The sequence below is a fragment of the Salminus brasiliensis genome, chromosome 13 (genome assembly GCF_030463535.1).
Source record: "Salminus brasiliensis chromosome 13, fSalBra1.hap2, whole genome shotgun sequence".
NCBI lineage: Eukaryota > Metazoa > Chordata > Actinopteri > Characiformes > Bryconidae > Salminus > Salminus brasiliensis.
Genome location: NC_132890.1, coordinates 10,688,093 through 10,706,049, shown reverse-complemented (window position 1 = coordinate 10,706,049; position 17,957 = coordinate 10,688,093). Strand labels below are relative to the sequence as shown.

General features: G+C 45.0%; 1 protein-coding gene across 4 annotated transcripts in view; it reads right to left on the bottom strand.

Annotated features, from left to right (window-relative positions):
* Positions 1 to 2,030: 2,030 nt before the first annotated feature.
* siah1 (siah E3 ubiquitin protein ligase 1) overlaps positions 2,031 to 17,957 on the bottom strand; it is a 27,313-nt gene continuing 11,386 nt past the window's right edge. For 3 of the 4 annotated variants that reach the window (XM_072694876.1, XM_072694877.1, XM_072694878.1), the window contains 2 exons: positions 13,607 to 13,663; positions 2,031 to 4,525 (listed from right to left, as the gene is read on the bottom strand). In XM_072694876.1, coding sequence (XP_072550977.1) covers positions 3,675 to 4,525; positions 13,607 to 13,616 — 861 coding nt within the window. In that variant the 5' untranslated portion in view covers positions 13,617 to 13,663 and the 3' untranslated portion in view covers positions 2,031 to 3,674. Of the gene's footprint in view, positions 4,526 to 13,606; positions 13,664 to 16,231; positions 17,784 to 17,957 lie in introns of those variants that run through there. The other variant, XM_072694875.1, reaches the window with a different exon arrangement.

Below are 17,957 nucleotides of genomic sequence, written 5' to 3'. Positions count from 1 at the left end.
TTCGCTATCAGGATCCACATAGTGTAGCCTTTTTGTAATTATACCCAAGTTATACTGGCTAGCTGCTGTTCTCTCTGTGCGGCGAGAGATGAAGAGATGACCTGATCGGCCAGGGTTGAGCTTCAAGACGATACCTGCGACGCTATCCCTGAGGGGCTCTTCTGAATGACACCTTAGGCACCATTCATTTGATGTATACTGCAGTTCACTCCACGTTCGAATGATTTTGCATGTCGATGATCCTGAAGTTCAGATGTCTCGATTAGGAGTTAAGGAACGTAACTGGTTTGGTGCTCTACTAGGAGATTGAAGAGAACCAGTCTGATTGCTTGGCTGTACAATGAACAATGAAGTTGCTACCACACCACTACCAGGATGAATCCACTAGATGGAAAGGATTTTGTAATATGACACAAATATTTGCCTCCACAAGTATAATAAGGGCTAAGTCCACAGCCGTGACCCTGTGTCTGGGCTAAGCCGCCAGCAGTTGGGAAACACTGGCTTTCTCCTGGTCTTAAATCTTCACCGTTCATCGTAACGCTGAAATGGCAGGCGTGTTGAGAGATGCCCCAAGATTTAGAGAAGCTAGTATCCCTGCAGGCTCCGATTCCTCTGAAAGTCCCATGGGATTAGTCTGAAACACCCAAATAAAACACACGCCTTCAAATCCAGATTTCACTACACCTCACTTGTGCAACAGCAGGATGCAATACAACCACACTATTACCCACTTCTTCTACATAAATACAGCACTAATCCTGCCCACATCCGACATCAGTGCTCATGTGCTAAGAGCTGATGAGCCGTTCTTACAAAACCCTGCAGTTTAAACATGGTAGCTTTACAGGAGAAGGTGGAAATGTGCAACTATTAATATCTGATTATTGTTCTTTCTTTATTTTTTCCCCCCTGTCAGGAATAACATCCTGCAGTTTTAGAAAACGACAATTCCATCTTCAGATTGTCGGGTCTGATTGCTGGGTGCGATTCAGGCTATTATACAGTCCATAGGAATGAATGGGATGCAAGAGTTGGTGATATTTCTGACTCGATGATGCAAATACACTAGTCACACCCAACCAACCATATGGGGTACCACAGCAACCACTTGGGATACCATAACAACCCACCTAGCTAAGAGTTCCACCCTAGTGAACACATGAAAAAGCCTGGGTAACTGCCTGAAAGTCAGAACCAATTAAGACTCCGGACCCTTTCCATTGGTCAGTTTTAAACTGATACATGGTTTATGAGGTTCATGAGGTAGCATGCTTAGAAATTCACCTGAAGACCAATTCAAAACACCTCCCAGAACAAAAGAAGGGAGGGGTGTCCAATCTCATGCAGAAGGGCTGGTATGGCTGTAGGTTTTCATTCCAAGCAGCTCACACAGCTCACCAGCTGTGTGAAGACGCAGAGGGTCCGTTTACATGTGGTGTTATCGTGCGCTTTCGGTGATCAGATCACGATCAGATCACTCAAACCAGATTCGGATCTCCTCCACATTTAATACAGGTGTGAAGGGAATGTTTTTACTGTGAATAGATACAGCAGAAATGTGTCCAAAAAAAAAAAAAAAAAGTTAATTACGAGTAATAATTAATGTGGATCAGAAGATGATGAGAATTTTTGCCTTTGTAGAAGTCTGTCACATTTTCTGACAGAGCAATTACGGGAAAACGAGAACCAGCTGTAGTTCTGCCGTGTTGTAGAACCACCACCTTTCCTCTGAACTGTTCAGGCTCTCAGAACAGGACCATTTGTCACGTAGAGGAAAAATCTGGTCAAAGCATATCCATATACACTACCCCGACACGAAACGCATGTCGATGCTATACAATACAGACATGACTCCGTCCTGCCCTGCCTTCACAATACTGCCTGAGCAGTTCCAGACACAGTCTTGCACTAACTAAGCGCAAGCTTCCCTGACCAGAATGAAAACCTGCAGTCGCAGCGGCCCATTAGGGATAAGATTAGGCACTCCTGTTGTAATTCACAGAGGAGACCAGTCTGAAACAAAAAGCTATGAAAAAGATAGATTTATTTAATGGCAAAATAGAACAAAACAGAAACAAAAACAACCATTAAAACCAAATAAAAACAGATCAGGACCAGCAACAGTACAATGTATCCACAGAGATGTTTGGCTTTTGCTTCGCCCACTCCTCACAAAAACAAAAAGACAGACATACAAACGGAAAAAAGAAAAAAAAAATCTGTACTTACAAAAAAGAAAACAAAAGACATGAGGTCTTCTGAAGAACAACACTATATACAAACACTGAAGATTAGCCACAATGTTACAACAGCCTTTTTCATTCCTTTTTCTTATAAGTCATTACAAAAATGATAACAATAATCTCAATAATAACTGTAGAATTTGCCCTCGCTTCTAGTCTGATATTCAGTACAGCCTTGCCCCCCCCAACGTAAGAGCTCACCATTCCCAGACGACCGACAGACAACATACTTGTATACCATACAGCGGCCCGGCCTCATGCGTGCTGTAAAACGGAAGCGAAATCCATTCGGTTAACTGGATCTCAGTACAATGACTTAACATTCACAGGCGCGAGACTGCTGTTAGGAGCACCGGAGGGGTGGGGGGGAGAAAACAGAAAAGAAAAAAAGAAAAGGAGGCTATCTGAGAAAAAGCTTGAAATCTGAGAGGGACGGGGTGATGTTTGAGGGGTTTCAAGCCTGATGTGGTCACATCAGGTTCATACAGAATCTGACCCTCCCAGAACTCCTTCCTGAAAAAAGAATGAAGGAAAGAAAGAATGAATGAAAGAAAGAAACCCCTTGGAAACATTTGGACATCGGAGTTATGTTGGAACAATACAGATTTGTGAATGAAATCTGGATGCATCAAGTCTCAGCCCGTGATCACATGTGGAGTACCAGCATCTCCATCCTTCCCAAGGGTGGAGGTGGGGGAAGGGGTCAAAGAAGAAAACAATCAAACTTGAAGAAAACCTACAACAGAAGAAACTCAACTTGGAAGTTAGTGTTTCATTTGAACTTAAACTCCAACCCGTGAGTGGTGGGGGCGGGGGGGGGGGGGGGGGGGGGTAAAGGTGAAGACAAAGGGGGGGTGGGGGCGGCCAGTAACCAATTATTGGGATGAATTTATCTGAGCGAATCTTTTGAGCGAACCCCACCACAGAATCTATCGCAAAACCCTAACCCTCCATTCTACTGCACCATTCCATCACCCATCTTCACCAACAAAGCCACATGTGCGAAAGTCCGCTTCACAAGGCCCTATTTTCTTTTTTTTTCTTCTTTTTTTAACCTTCGAGGGCAATGCCATTTGCTCTCAAAAATGTAGAATACATTACTTGAATCGTTTAACTTATATATAATAATAATAATAATAATAATAATAATAATAATAAAGCATAAAATTGAAAACCAAGGAATTATATCCGGTTGGACGTGCCAAGCTCTTAACTGATAAACGCCAGTTCTATCAATTACTTGGGACGTACAACAGCGAAAGGCTCCCTCGGTTAGATACCCCCCCTCCCAAGCCCAAAGTACAACTCAAGATGTCCCGTGGTGGTGGTGTGAAATGTTTTCGAGTGTATGCTTATGCCTGTGTGTATGAGTGTGTGTGTGTGTGTGTGTGTGTGCGTGTGTGTTTGTGTGCGTCTCTGTGACGGTCCTCAGCACATGGATATGGTGACGTTGATGCCCAGGTTGCCGTTCTCGGCAAACAGCTGAGCGATGGAGGTGTCGAACACCAGACAGTCACTGTTCATGATGGCGGTAGCAATGCCCTCGTGGATGGAGCGTGGTGTGGCCTCCCAGGTGAGCCGCCGCCTGTGGCCGTTCAGCTCCAGCCTGTAAGCGAAGTTCTCGGCCTGCTTCCTCGTGCCGATCAGCTGCACGATGGCGAAGAACTGCTGGTGGCCGTCGTACTTTTCCTGCTTCTCCAGAACCAGCATGAAGTGAAAGCCGAAGCAGGACTGCATCATGACCCAGTCCACGGCCCCGGGGAGGTTGATGTCCGTGGCCAGAAAGACGATGTCCTCGCCCTGCAGCGTGGTGATGGATTTGTGCTGGTGCAGGAGGTGAGGCATGACTGCGTCCAGCGAGCCCTGCCACTTGCAGGAGGCGCCGGGGCAGGGGCACGAGTACGGCCGGAACTCGCACAGCTCCTCGTGCTCCGCCTTGTCTGTGTGAGGCAGGGTCACCTCGCAGCCGGACGAGGCGTACTTGCAGGGGAAGAGCACGGAGTTGGCCACCTTCTCCATGGCCAGGTTGCGGATGGAGCCCAGGGGGCCCCTGCAGGTGGGGCAGCAGGTGAGCTTGGGCCGGCAGTTGCTGCACACCAGGTGGCCGCTCTGGCACTGCAGGATGGGGGGCAGCACATAGTCGAAGCACACGGGGCACTCGAACAGGCTGGCCAGGTCACTGTTGGAGGCGGTGGTGCCTGACAGGGTGGGGACGCGCTGAGAGGGGGCACACTTGGAGGTTCCTGTGGGCAGCGCTGTGGCGGTCTGGCGACTCATTTCTGGAGATCAGACAGAGGGACGGGAGAGAAGGGTGTGGGTGAGAAACAGGCGAGAGAGAAGAGAAAAGAAAAGAAGAGAGGAGAAACAACCAGTTACACGCTATACAGAGAAAAATGACTGCAGAGAACATGAGCAGGCAAGACCGACAGAGGGCAAGTAATACACCTGGCAGCACTCCAGCGGTATTATCCACGGCAATTGGGAATACAATTATGCCGTCGCTTTCAATCTCCCTGATGCTGCAATTTGACCCTCTGCTTTGTGTGAAAACACAGACACATTAAAGTCAGCCTTTGGGTAGACTGGATTTTCTCCCTCTCCTTCATCGATTCAAATAGCCTTGGGACGGCACGAAAAGGCAGCTTACCGTCATGAGTGGTGCGAGCCAAGTGCTGCAACACAGAGACGCTTGTCTGTTTCCAGTGAACAGTTCCCAGATATTGTGGTCTACTTGCACTGATAAAGTCAGACATGGGCCTCCGGGAAGCGCTCGGGGCGGCTATTTTTGGCGCGGACACAATTTCCACGCTTTTGTAGAAAGCAGACGCAGAAAGAGCCGGGCTCGCTTAGCTGCCAGGACGCATGCCTGCTGAAGGAGCGTTCCTATGGCAACAGAGTGTGGCGAGGTGTGCGCACGCACATTGGGAGAGGAGAGAAGAGGAGCCTGAGATCACGGCGAGATTTTTCCCACTGCACGGCAGAGGCAGGGCGTGACCCGGCCCTCATACTGTGCTGCTTTATGTAAGCCACAGCTGTCGGCCTATGGCACAGGAGCACACCCTCTTCTTAGAGAGACACCACACTTATCAGGGTGGAGGAAAATGAGCTTGTATGAAGGGGTTAAGATAGACAGTGAGGAGTACAGACGTAACACAGGGTGGGGGAGGAGTGGGGGGGGGGGGGGGGGGGTGTGGGTGGTGGAGGTGGATTGCCTGGCTAGCTAGCTAGCTGTGTGCGCATGCCAGTGGCTCAGAGGCTGCATGTAAACACATCTGCTGTGATAAAGCCCTGTGTATTTTTAGCTCCTTTACTGAGCTGCTCTTTGGGTGCAGCAGCCATAGCCAAAATTAGCAGCGAGTGTAAGAGGCCTGCAGCGAGCCCCAAATACAGGACCTGAAGATTAGAGAGAAGGCGGCAACAGAGTGAAAGGCAGAAGATAACCTGATGAGCTACTGTTGCTGACAGTGCTGGACGGTAATCACCACACCTCTACATCTGAGCTGTACAGCAATTATTACCCAGTCCCTGTTCACACGCATCTGGATGTGTTTAAAAACTGGGGGGGGGCACAGTGCTTTAGGCCATTGAAAGCAAAGATTTTCGTGTGGCCAGGAAATAAACCTCTGACAACAGCCACATTTACATGCGGCCTGATAACCAGTTAATAATCCGATAATAGGAAAGTTAAGACGCCCTGCTCTGCTGATAATGCGGTGCACAGTGCAAGAGCCTAGCTTGTACCACCACCACCACCACACCTCCACGCATTATTTCTGGACTAGGGGCTCTTATGGTATGTTCTGGCGGGGTTTATTATAGTTTATCTTCTTAATAAAAGGCACATCAAAAATCATGGGCAACAACCGTGTCATATAGAAGTAGTTCTGCATCCACTTCTGAAATATCTCAGTACGGCTCTGTACCACCACTCTTTACTGCTCACTTTCATTCAGAGAGCTCATGTGCCTCCTCCTCCGCTCACCACTTCTTTAGTAAGTAAATGAGAAGCACACTTTCCTGAGTCCGCAATCATTTTAAGCCCAAAAAAAAATTACAAAAACAAAAAAAAACCCTCTTACTCTGACTGGACTCACACAATGCTTGTTGTCATGGTAACGTGGTAACATATATATCAACTGTCGAGTAGCCGGTGCAACAACCCTAGTTGTTGACTAACGACTGGGTTTACTCTTTCACTGCACTGTAACAGAACATACAGAGCTTACAGTTAGAAAACGCTACACTCCACTGCCTGATCAGATGCGTTTGGGGGATTCAGATACCATAGAAACGGGGCATTTTACATTTTTGTTGGGATGATGCTTTTTCAGTCCCTGGCACAACATTGGGTATGGAGTCTGTGTGTAGGATTGAGTTAGGGCAGGGCAGGGCAACAGGGGCTACTAAACCTGGCAATTAAGAGGAGTGTTAAATCAGATGTGCTGGAGCATGAAAATCTGTGCCGGAATCTGGCCCTTCAGGACTGGAATTGAGTAATGAAGACCTGAGGTTTGAACGACGCAGTGAGACAATTGGTTGTTAGAAAACGTGCTTCACCTGCACTGCACTGTATTTACGTTTAGTCTGGCTTTAAGCACCCTTTGCTAAGCTGGCATGATCACACAAGCAATCTGGAGCTGTTTTGCATTCTCAGAAATGCTGCTGGAGATGGAGAACACCATACACTTTCCAGATGTGTGTGGACGGGGCCTTAGTCTGACACTAGCACACAGCCACAAGTATTTTTTTCATTTTTCAGATTCTGTATTTTGTGTTTTAGATTAGCTCCTAGAATTTATGTTCAAGAATAATCCAGACATTTTACACATTTTACAGTTTCAATTTCAAATGAGAATTAGCCTTCATGTATGAGAATAATCTAAACTGGTGGGCAGTGTTTGGTCCTCAGAGGACCCCACTAACAAGCAACATTATTTCAGTTACCAAAGACACAGAAACCCCAGTGTGTGTGTGTGTGTATACACAGAGACGGGTGTTGAAAGCTGCTGGCACGAGACATACTGCTGAAACACTGAGAACAGCAGAGAATACCCGTCTGCTGTTAAATGACACTGCCACAGAAATGGCAGCGAAACTGAGGCACGCCAACCTCCCACTCAGAGGGAGTGCTGAGAGGCAGGCAACAGCCATGTTTCAGTCTACACTGCTGACGAGAAAACACTGCACTGTTTGGTTTGGCTTACGTGACAGATGGAGTGACGCATGTTTTCTAGTGAGCAGGACCATGGGCCTAAACACACAGAGAGAAATTGGGGTTTAAAGCTCACCAGCCCACCTTCTACATCCCAACGTTGGTCATTTCCAATTCCTACCCAGTAGCTAGGATGATGCCTAGCTGGAAGCCTCATCACAGTCACATGAATCTTTTTGATGTGCCTCCAATGCAACATGATGGAGCAGATGAACACGACTGGAGGAGAACACTAATGGTTCAGTTATGCTCTACGTTAAATATGGATACAGACAGAGCCTTCTGTCCGTACTCTACATTCATTTTTCCATATCTGCACATTCTGTAAACGCTTATGGATGCTGGCGGAACAGATCAGGGGGACAGCGTAGCGAATTGTTCAAGTGAAACCCCACCCCTGCCATATTTACGAATGTTTTTTATGTCGTAAACACATTTTCACGACCTCGTCCCATGAACTGCCCTCTCGTGGATGTATTGCTTAATCGCCACGCCAATGTAAAGGATACACAGAAGTATGTGAGCGGTGACAGTCACATCATTTGAAAGGAGTAATTCATGAGTTTAACCTACCATTCTGTAACGTCAACTAACACACCCACACTGACTAGCATCCTACCAACTCAGAGTGTGAGGGCCAATTCTGCTTTTTAGGACTCCCAGCCACAGATGGCTGCAGTGGTCTCCAAACACTTATAGTGCCTATAGTGCCTCTCGGAAGCATCACTGTCTGGTTTAAAAATACTTGAATAGGACGGTTTGTGGAGAACATTACTGTGGCAGAGTCAGTCGGAGCACATAACATCCAGGAACTGCCAAGAACCCCAACTCATAGGATGAACGCAACTTGCATCTCCAGGAGGGGCTCAACAAAAGTCTTCTAGGTGTACGATCAAACAAAAACCAGATCCTAAACACTGAGCCCCTCTTGAGTCTCTAATATTCAAAGTCAAGGCAACAAGAGACATATTATACAAAGTTAAAAACATGGGAACAGTCTAGGCCAGATCATTTTGTTTCCATTTGGGAAAACTTCAGGAGATCCAGTTAATAAACAAACAAACAAATAAAAATAGGCCGATCTTCCTTGGTACTGTGCTGGATGTAATCTACTTCTCCTTAAAACATCTAACAGATGGACTGGGGTGAAATCTTTTAAGGCAAGCATTGACTTATGATGATGTTTTAAGCACATTTTTTCTAAAAACAAACAACCAACCAACCCTGGACAAAAAGCTGACCAGCATTCTACCACATTCACATTTATGTCATTTGCCTGATGCTCTTCTCTAAAGAGACTTGCACATTTGCATCATCTTACACAGCTAGGTGAATGTAGTGTTAGGAGTCTTGCCCAATGCCTCTTACAGCGGTGTCTTAATGTTTTGCTGTGAATCGAACCTCAGTCTGCCACAGGAAGGGCGGTGTTGTTACCCACCATACCACACAAACTGCTATATATAGGTGCACGATTTAATAGTATAGGTCACAGCACATGCTGTTTCCAAGTAATCTTAAAATCATCTCACACAGTCATATCAGCAACCCAGTTCCCTCTTTTTTTCTAATGCATGACACTAGAGTTATGCCAAGTAATAGGGCTGTCACATGAATAAAATGGTGATTAAAGGTGATTAACTGCATCATGAGCTGTATGAGTGGACACAATCAAAGCACATGCATTACTGTCAGTAATTATTTTATACAATATAAACAGCACTGTGGACTCACTGTGGGGGTAAGAGAATTATAGCAATCACTATAGATCGTATTTACTGGTCAGCCATAATATTAACCTGGCACCCGCCCAATACTCAGCAGGTCCCCCCCTGTGCTGCCAAGACAGATGCATGGACTCCACATAACATCTGAGGGCATTCTGTGGTATCTGGCACTAAGACGTTAGCAGCTGATCATTTTAGGTCCAGTAAGTTGTGAAGTGGGGCCTCCATGGATCACATCAGTGAGCTTTAGGTGTAGGCTGTAGGTCATTTTTTGAACCACCTATCTATCTATCTATCTTTTGGTAGGTACAGACCACTTCATGCCAGAAAAAACCCACAAGACATGCCTGATGTTGTGAAGATGTTCTGACCCAGTCGTCTAGCCGTCACAGTATGGTTCTCATCAGAAAGGTGGCTTGGATCCTTATACTTGCCCATTCTTCCGGCTTATAACACCTACATCACCTTGAAGAACTGACTGCTTACTTGCTGCCTAATATATATATATATATATATATATATATATATATATATATATATATATATATATATATATATATATATATATATATATATATATATATATATATAGTTTACACTGTTAAAAAGCAAGGTGCTTTGAGCAAGGATATAGAAGAACCACTTGAAATTGGGAAAGAACGTTTACAAATCAAGTGAAGGTTCTTAAGGTTCTTCTACAACAAATTATTTAAAGCAAAATGAATAAATAAGGGTAGCTTGGGTAGAAATGCCCTTCTTAACATTTAATTGAAGTCTGTTATGTCAAAAGGGCAAAAAAGGGAGATATGAGGGGGTGTGACCGTGATCATTCTAACATATATAAAATGCATTAAAAACAGGTAACAGGTTCATCAAGTATAAATGTGTACTTAGTACCGCTGTCAAATATACCAGACCATGGCAGTGCTGTGCCATAATTCTGTTTGTCCAGAATTACTACTACTACTACTACTACTAATAATATATTAATAAGATTAATAATAATAATAATAATAGAAGAAAATCCCCAATGTACAATGGGAGACTCCTGACCATTGGATGTTCCAGATGAGTGTTCTAATGAATCATCCAACAAACAATTTGGGCCAAAATACTACAGGCATTATAATCAGCATATCAAGGATTCCCTAATGTGTTTTTAGAGGTACTGAGAGGCAGACTACAATCGTAATAAGCAGCCTTAACGCAATGCGGTATTTTGATCGCATCACACAGTGCTAACACAAATTAGCATTAGCTTCAGAGGCACATGCATTGCTTTGAGAGTTTAGAAACATTATATGGCTAGTTTTCCCAATCCTCTTTGCAAAAACACAGTTGTGTGAATACTGAATGCCAACCACACCTCTTTTATTCCAAGAAAAAGCAGCGCCTAGCTGCTGCGTAAGTGGAAAAAGCCTGGAGCCCATCACATAACACAGGAAATCCTGTAACCCCAGAGGAAGTAGCCTGAGCAGCCCTAATGTCAGCTCCTCTAATGGAATTACAACCATGGGGAGAGGCAAAAGGCCTGAGCTCGCAATGCTAAGCACAGGCTTGGTCTTGGGTCACCACTTCAGATGTGTGTGTAAAGGGGGGGGGTCATAATATTTGGACACAGTTTACAGTAAAATGTGAAATCAGAATTACACCATGATATTTGCAAAGACATGCTAAAATATAGTAGAGCAGACTATTAAAAAGCACTCAGCAGGGGCTCAGAGTGGCTCAGCAGACTAAAACGCTGACAGTATGGCTCAGAGATCGTGAGTTCAAATACTGGGTCATGCAGCTTCGCCATCAGCAGTCAGAGCCAGAGAGAGTACAGCTGACAGCACTCTCCCGTCATCACTCCCATTGTGAGGCTGGAAAGCACAGGCGCCTGTTGGCTGATGCATCAGAGCTAGGGATTTAGCGATTCTCAGACTGCGTTAGCTGCCTACACTTGTCCTCACCCTCCTGGAGTATTGCAAGGGAGTTAACTGGCTCAGCTAAAAATGTTTGTAATTATTTATCTATACTATTGTATGCTAATCAAATTAGTAGTAGTAGTATGTAGAGTGTGTAAACTCACTAAACTGAAGGTCCCTAATCATCCTTGGCTGGGACGCAAGGTTCCAGGAAAAATCCTTTAGCATATACATACACAAACTAATTGCATTCTCCCAAAAAAGCCTTAAGGGTGGGCAATGCGACCAGATTGTAATTCTTATCATAATTAAGGTCAAGATGCTTTTCTAATTATTGTGAATGCCAGCAAACGTTAATGCTTTGTTATAATGAAACTTCCAGGGTCAGTGGTTATCAGTCATGTTATACTGGATTGGCCCCCAGTCTGGCGTCAGTTTAAACAGCGTATTGTCAGTACTGAAAAAGCAAGGTGCTGAATTAATCTTTAGACAACTCTGTAACCGACCTCACTAACGTTAACAAACAGTGAAACTAACTGCGTTCGTAAACTGACGAAACCTACACTGCAGAGGCAGCTCTTCATACTTGAAAGGGCAAAGGCTAAACCAACATGAGGGCAGACAAGCAGCAGTGCATACTCCAAGTCCTGTGAGCACAAACATGCTATGTGGAATGAGTCAGTGATATTTACACTGCATGATGCCTTCTTCACAAGGCTGATGGGGAAGAAAGGAGGGGGGGGGGGTGAGACTGGGTCGGATTTAACTGCAAGCACAGAGGATTTTCTTCACGCTAAAGATGCCTGGCAAGCAAAATGAAAAAATAAGCTCTTTCCATCACAAAAGAAACAAGCTTACCTAAAGATTTAAGCTGCATGCCCACAAAGGCATCTGCCATACTGAACAATGTATAGCTTCAGCCTGCAAACCAGATTTAAAAGTGAGCCAGCATGGCAAGAAGATACCAAGTGTCTACACCTGGACTCGACTACCTACCAACTCTAGGACTACACACCTTTCGAAATGACAGTGCATAAAGCGATTGAGCGCTGAAATACCTCTGGGAAGAGCTGGTGTACAGTTGTAGAGTGTACAGTGTGACCCTACTTTTAATCCTCAGCCTGACCTCACCAACACACATCAAGTGTAGATCCTATTAACTAGTCCTGAGCAGTATCTAAAATATGCCCCCTAGCATTTACTTTCCCACAGATGACACGGTAGTCTGAAACCTGAGATAGCGGGAAACTGAAGAACTGAACAGGTTATTATTATTAATAAGCCATGGTTTTATACAGTAATTCAAGATTACATGTATATACTATATAATGGCATTTACCAAACTGTGTAAAACCAATAAAGTCCACTCTAGTGCTTGATCAGTGCCATTTGTCAACACAGCAATACGTCATTCATCACAGATCTCCAGTCACATCGCCTCATTGCTCAGGCCAGGCTTTTACAGCAGAAGGGATAATGGTAAAAGGTGGGGGTGAAGGAGGCGCTCTTTAAATGGCCCGGATTTCACAGGAAATGTTAGATGAACAGATTCCTACAAACCTATGTGTTCGCTCATTCTGGAATGAGGCTGAATTTCCATTCTCTGTTAATGTGGTTAGTGGTCCGTGGGCCCATGTTCAAAAACAGATCCCCCAACCAGCATGGATCTAACCCATGGATATAGTAAGTAGTGTGTGGCAGAGGTCTGTAGTCCTATAGATCCAGATCTTGATATAGAAACTTATCATCATGTGTATATTGTATTAACTGCATTTTCTCCCCCAGTGTTTGAGAACACCATGTACAGGACAGGACACCACCGGACATCGCAGAAGCTCTTCAGATGGGAACCTTGTTGTTAACATCCATCAGTGCACTTTCTGTGAGGATAACTGCAAGCTGCAAGTCTGGTCTGTGTACGGGTCATTACACAGTTTACTGTTAATATAGTGTGCTTTGGAAAGAAGCTGCCTGCAGATAAACCTCTGCCAGGTTCAGGCAGGCACTCAGCGGACTGGGCACTGGTGGTGGTGGATAATGGGTTTGTGGAGAGAGAGAGGTGGAGAGAGATAAGGGAGTGCTAAACAGTGTCACGATTCACTGAGGGTTCTTTTTGTGAAGGCAGGTTGTAACCAGACACACTTCTCCCGACACAGCGAACGCTAACAGTAGGTCAGAGGGCACAAGAGCTTGATGGCACAGATATGTGCCTCTCGTCTAGATGGTTTTGAGGGTTGTTTGGGGGAGGGGTGTTACAGGGCCAACCAGGGTGGAGGACATGCTCTTCTATAATCGGTTCTCCTTTTCCTCCATAGCCCCAGTTTCTCACTCCATGGTGCATGAGCCTTATATGCTCATGACTCAGATTTAACCCACATATCAAACCTAAACAACCCGTATAAACCGAGCATCCCCATATAAACAAAGACAATCTGCGAGGCAGCTGACAGCTTTTTTCCCTGAGGTTTTAAGAAAGTTGCAAAAGCAAAACATGATCTTTGCTGAGAAACTTGCCTTCGTCCATATGATTCCCAAGTAAGGCTATCTTCTTCTCTTGAAATGTGTGGACCTCTGGAAGGAAAGAGAGATAGAAAAATGAGTAATAATTAAAACACACACACACACACACCTGACATGAGCACTCCTGTGTAGCCCATGTGCAGCATTCTGTTTAACAAGTTGTCTTTTCTATTCAACAATACTGGCTTTATCTGAAAGATGAAACCTGATTTCAGTCAGCTTTGCACAACATGACATTATAAGCACACAGACGAGGCACATCAACACACCTTTCTTTCTCTAAAGTGGGTTTAAAATGTAAAAAAAGGTCATTAAAGTATATTATGAGTCTTTTTGCTTGTTTGTTTTGCAGTTTACTGGAGTCTAGCAGTTTTAACAGTACAGACTGTAAAGGACAAACTAGCTTTTCTATGTCTAAAAGGCTGCATGAACTACACCCACACCCTTCCCTTGTGGCATCAAACCTAATGCACAGTGCCATATGGGCTAGGCCTCATCGATTTCTCAGCATTTTACCACTTTAGATCTGTGCCCAGCTTTAATATTTCAACAGATACAAATCAAATAAAATGTAGCGAGAACAAAAGTTTCAGCTTTCAGCAATTTACTAGTTCTGAACCTTCGGTCACGTTCGCACAGCAGGGAAGTGTGTGTGTGTGTGTGTGTGTGAGATATATATATATATATATATATATATATATATATATATATATATACACACACACACACACACACACACACACACACACACACACACACACACACACACACACACACACACACACGACCACTGAATCTTTCATACGTGGAATTGAAATTCAGGATCGGAATTTATGGAACTTTTGCATCAATCCAACTTGACATTCGCCGAATAGGGAAAATGGACGACAGCAGCAAAGGAGGCTTTCAGTGGTGGGGTAGCGAGGTAACAGACTTCAAATATTTGGGGCGAAGTCTCTGTTAGAGACAAAATTAGAAGGTACGGGTCGCAACAGCCGCTACGCTTTTGAAGACATTTCTAAATGCACAGGAGGGCGTAGCTGCAGCGTCAAGAGAGAACAAAAAGCTTAAAAGCAAAGTTTAAAGAAACCAAGACGCAATCCAAAGAAGTGGACGTGGCCGAATAATGAATGAATGAATGAACGAATAATCTTGGTGATAAGCCCAGCGGTCAAGACACTGGACTCTGGGATGATGGAGAAGATAAAACTAAAGCCTCAAGTGATGCGTGTCGGTTTAGGAGCGTGAACTGTTCGGACGACCGTTGGATATAGGTCACATTCAAAGGATAAGTGTACTTAGCCTTAACATCTGATTGATTATCAAAGTATGAGACTCATATGAGCTTATGTCCACAAGGAATGGAAAGTCCACCCCTCAACAACATTGAAGGTGCCATAGAATGCATTTATGAATTTGATTTACACGTGCCCTTTACAACCGTATTATTTAAAATAACACTCCGATTTACCATTTTATGGTGGGCTCATTAACAATTTTATGAGCTCTGCTCTGCTTTGATTGGCTCGTTTACCGCAAAGCAACATGACGGCAGCTACATAATTTAGCTAATAAGAACACTGTAATCATGTTTTCGGAAGTAAGCCCAAGTTTTACTGGATCGTACTGCTTTTCTATTGATGAGGGGCACAGTTAGCTAGCTGACAATGATAAATCAGTACACTTTTTTTAATAATAACGAGCCAAAACTGTTACGTTATGCAGGATCTTCTTTTCAATTAAGAAAAGAATCAAGGTTCAGAGCGTGTCACTTTCATAGACCGTACGCTCACTATTTAACCATGCTAAAGTAAATAGCTTTCTATTGCAATCTAACAAAGTATCTCAAGCGTACTACTTCAGACCTCCCTGGATTTTTTAAACGTCATGCAAGTGCACGGACCTGCATCTGAATGCACTTAGAATCGCATACAGTGAGATAAAGCAGACTGTAGCAAACGTGCATACAGTGAAACACAGAACAGAAGGAAAACAGCCGGTTGAGATAACTGCACTATGCGGTTCACAGAGAAGCATGCGATACTCCAGACCAGTCTGAGAGTCAGCATTGCCTGGGTGGCCAGGCGTGTCCCGGCCCGTCCAGACCGTACGGCCTGACAAGGCGGTTTGCTACTAAACACACATTTACCAACATATTGTGAGGATAAACAGGACACAGTAATAATGCCACATGCATAAAGCCATATTTTGCAGGACGTTCATGTTTTCTTCTTCAGCTGTACCTCCCTTCCTACCCAAGTACACACACACACACACACACACACACACACACACACACACACGACTTTAGGACTGTAAGGAATCTTAGGGCAGACACAAATGAGTGTTTTCTCAAAACAGAAAACTTCCCTGCTTTGTCCTCTACAGCGTCGCTCTGTCTCGCGCACATATGCACAACTACCGTGGTATTTAAACAGAGGTCAAAAGCGGATAAAGCTCGCGAGAGGGGTTTCACCCTATTCATATACAAACACAAAGCCCACGTCTGGCGTGTAGGCCGGGTGCGTGACAGGCGCATGAACGGACAGCATTCCATACAGGCTCTGTGACGCAGGTGGAGAGATACTAGTCAGCAAGTATGCAGTGCGCTTGTGTTACCTTTAGGCTTGCTGGCCGTTCGGGCAGCTATGCATGTGAAGAGCTTGAGCACCCCCTTCCATGAGTACACAGGCTGCAGCCTAACAGTGGGCGACATGGGGAGCGAAGGGACTCTTCATTGCGCTCCTTCCATAGAAACGAAAACAGCCCGTAACAGAGGGCCCCTTCAGTCCAGTCTCAGAAACTGCTCGCTCTCCCTGTCTTTCGCTCCCCACAGCACAAAGCCAGATGAAGATTCTGCTCCAAAAGGTTCTGTTAGGTCCACTCCCAGACACCCCCTGAATACATGAAGAACAGAGGGTGCACGGAGGCCTGGCCACTTACACAGTCACACAACTACACACGAAATCCTGTGAATAATCCAAGTGATTCTTCGCCGACTGCTGAGCAGGAGACTTGTGCCTTACAAAAATACAAAAAAATCCTCTTTTGAGTGCAGCCCAGGAAAGGCACAGGAGGGGTGAAGAAAAAGAATAATTCAAAAAAAGAAATAAATAAAATAAAGGAGGAGGAACTGTAATCCAGGAACGTTACACAAGTGTATCCAGCTCCGAGTGGCTGGCAGGAAGTTTGAGCGGGAGCCCAAGGAGAGAGGGAGAGAAAGGGAAAACGAGAGGAAGAGAGAAAAACAACAACGGAGAGGCGAGCTTTTTCCCCCCCTTGTCTACGAACACATTCCAGCTCCAGTGTGAGGGACCACTCCCAGGGCCTGCTGAAGAATCCAGTGAGAACTCCAGGAGACAAGGAGTGCGGAGGAGAGAGAGAGAGGGGAGAGAAGAACGAACTCCCTGAGGTCAAACAAGAGCAAAGAAACAGAAAGAGATGAGAGACAGAACGCAGAGTCCTGCCTGCCTGCACTTTCGCCACTGCAGCCTGTGGGCTGGGGAGTCGAATGTCAGGCTGAAGTCAGCATGCTGGCTCACTCCCCCCTGTGTGAGTGTCTCACTCTCTCTCTCCTGAAGAGAAGGAGTAGGGCCCTGCTCTTGGGCCTGGCTCGTGTGTCGGATTACGCACAGCTCCACCTCCTTCTACCACGCGGTTCAGACAAAGAGATGTTACAATATAGCAGCACTTCACCAAACGCTACAGAAGAGGGCACAGCAGGAGAGCAGTTAGGGAACGACTGTAGCCACCGACTACTAAAGTGTACAGTATCACCAAGTAGAAAATTAACAAAAGATGTCGCCACTGACACTTCTGAAGAGGTTTTTGCAGAGTATGTCTATCAGACACACATTTGGCCCTTTTCCTGTACAGTGAGTTAATGTAAAAAGACACTGGGTTGTAATTACACGCTTTGCAGATCTGATATACAGTCAGGTCCATTAACATCTGGACAGTGAAAACTTTTAAATTTGTCCTTAACGTATCCGAATTGAAGGAATTAAGATGTGAGTGAAGTGCAGACTTTAATTTAAGGGGGTTACCAACAAGATCGCATCAACAGATACAAAAGGCCTCTTTTCCACTGCAGGGTCGAACGGTAACTGCAGGTGGGAGGGCTTAATGACCTGGGGATCCGCAGATTGGCTCCATATTGGAGTCACCATTGTGCTGCACAATCCAGGGATTTCATATTTCGAGTACAGAATATGGTGGAGTGCGCCTCTAACATATACAACAACTGCTAGGGCGTTAGCACAGCCCCGGCTACGGGGCATCTCCAATGTCATTATCAAACTGCCTGGCTCACTTAACGAATGCAGCTGTGCTGGACTGAGTTTAT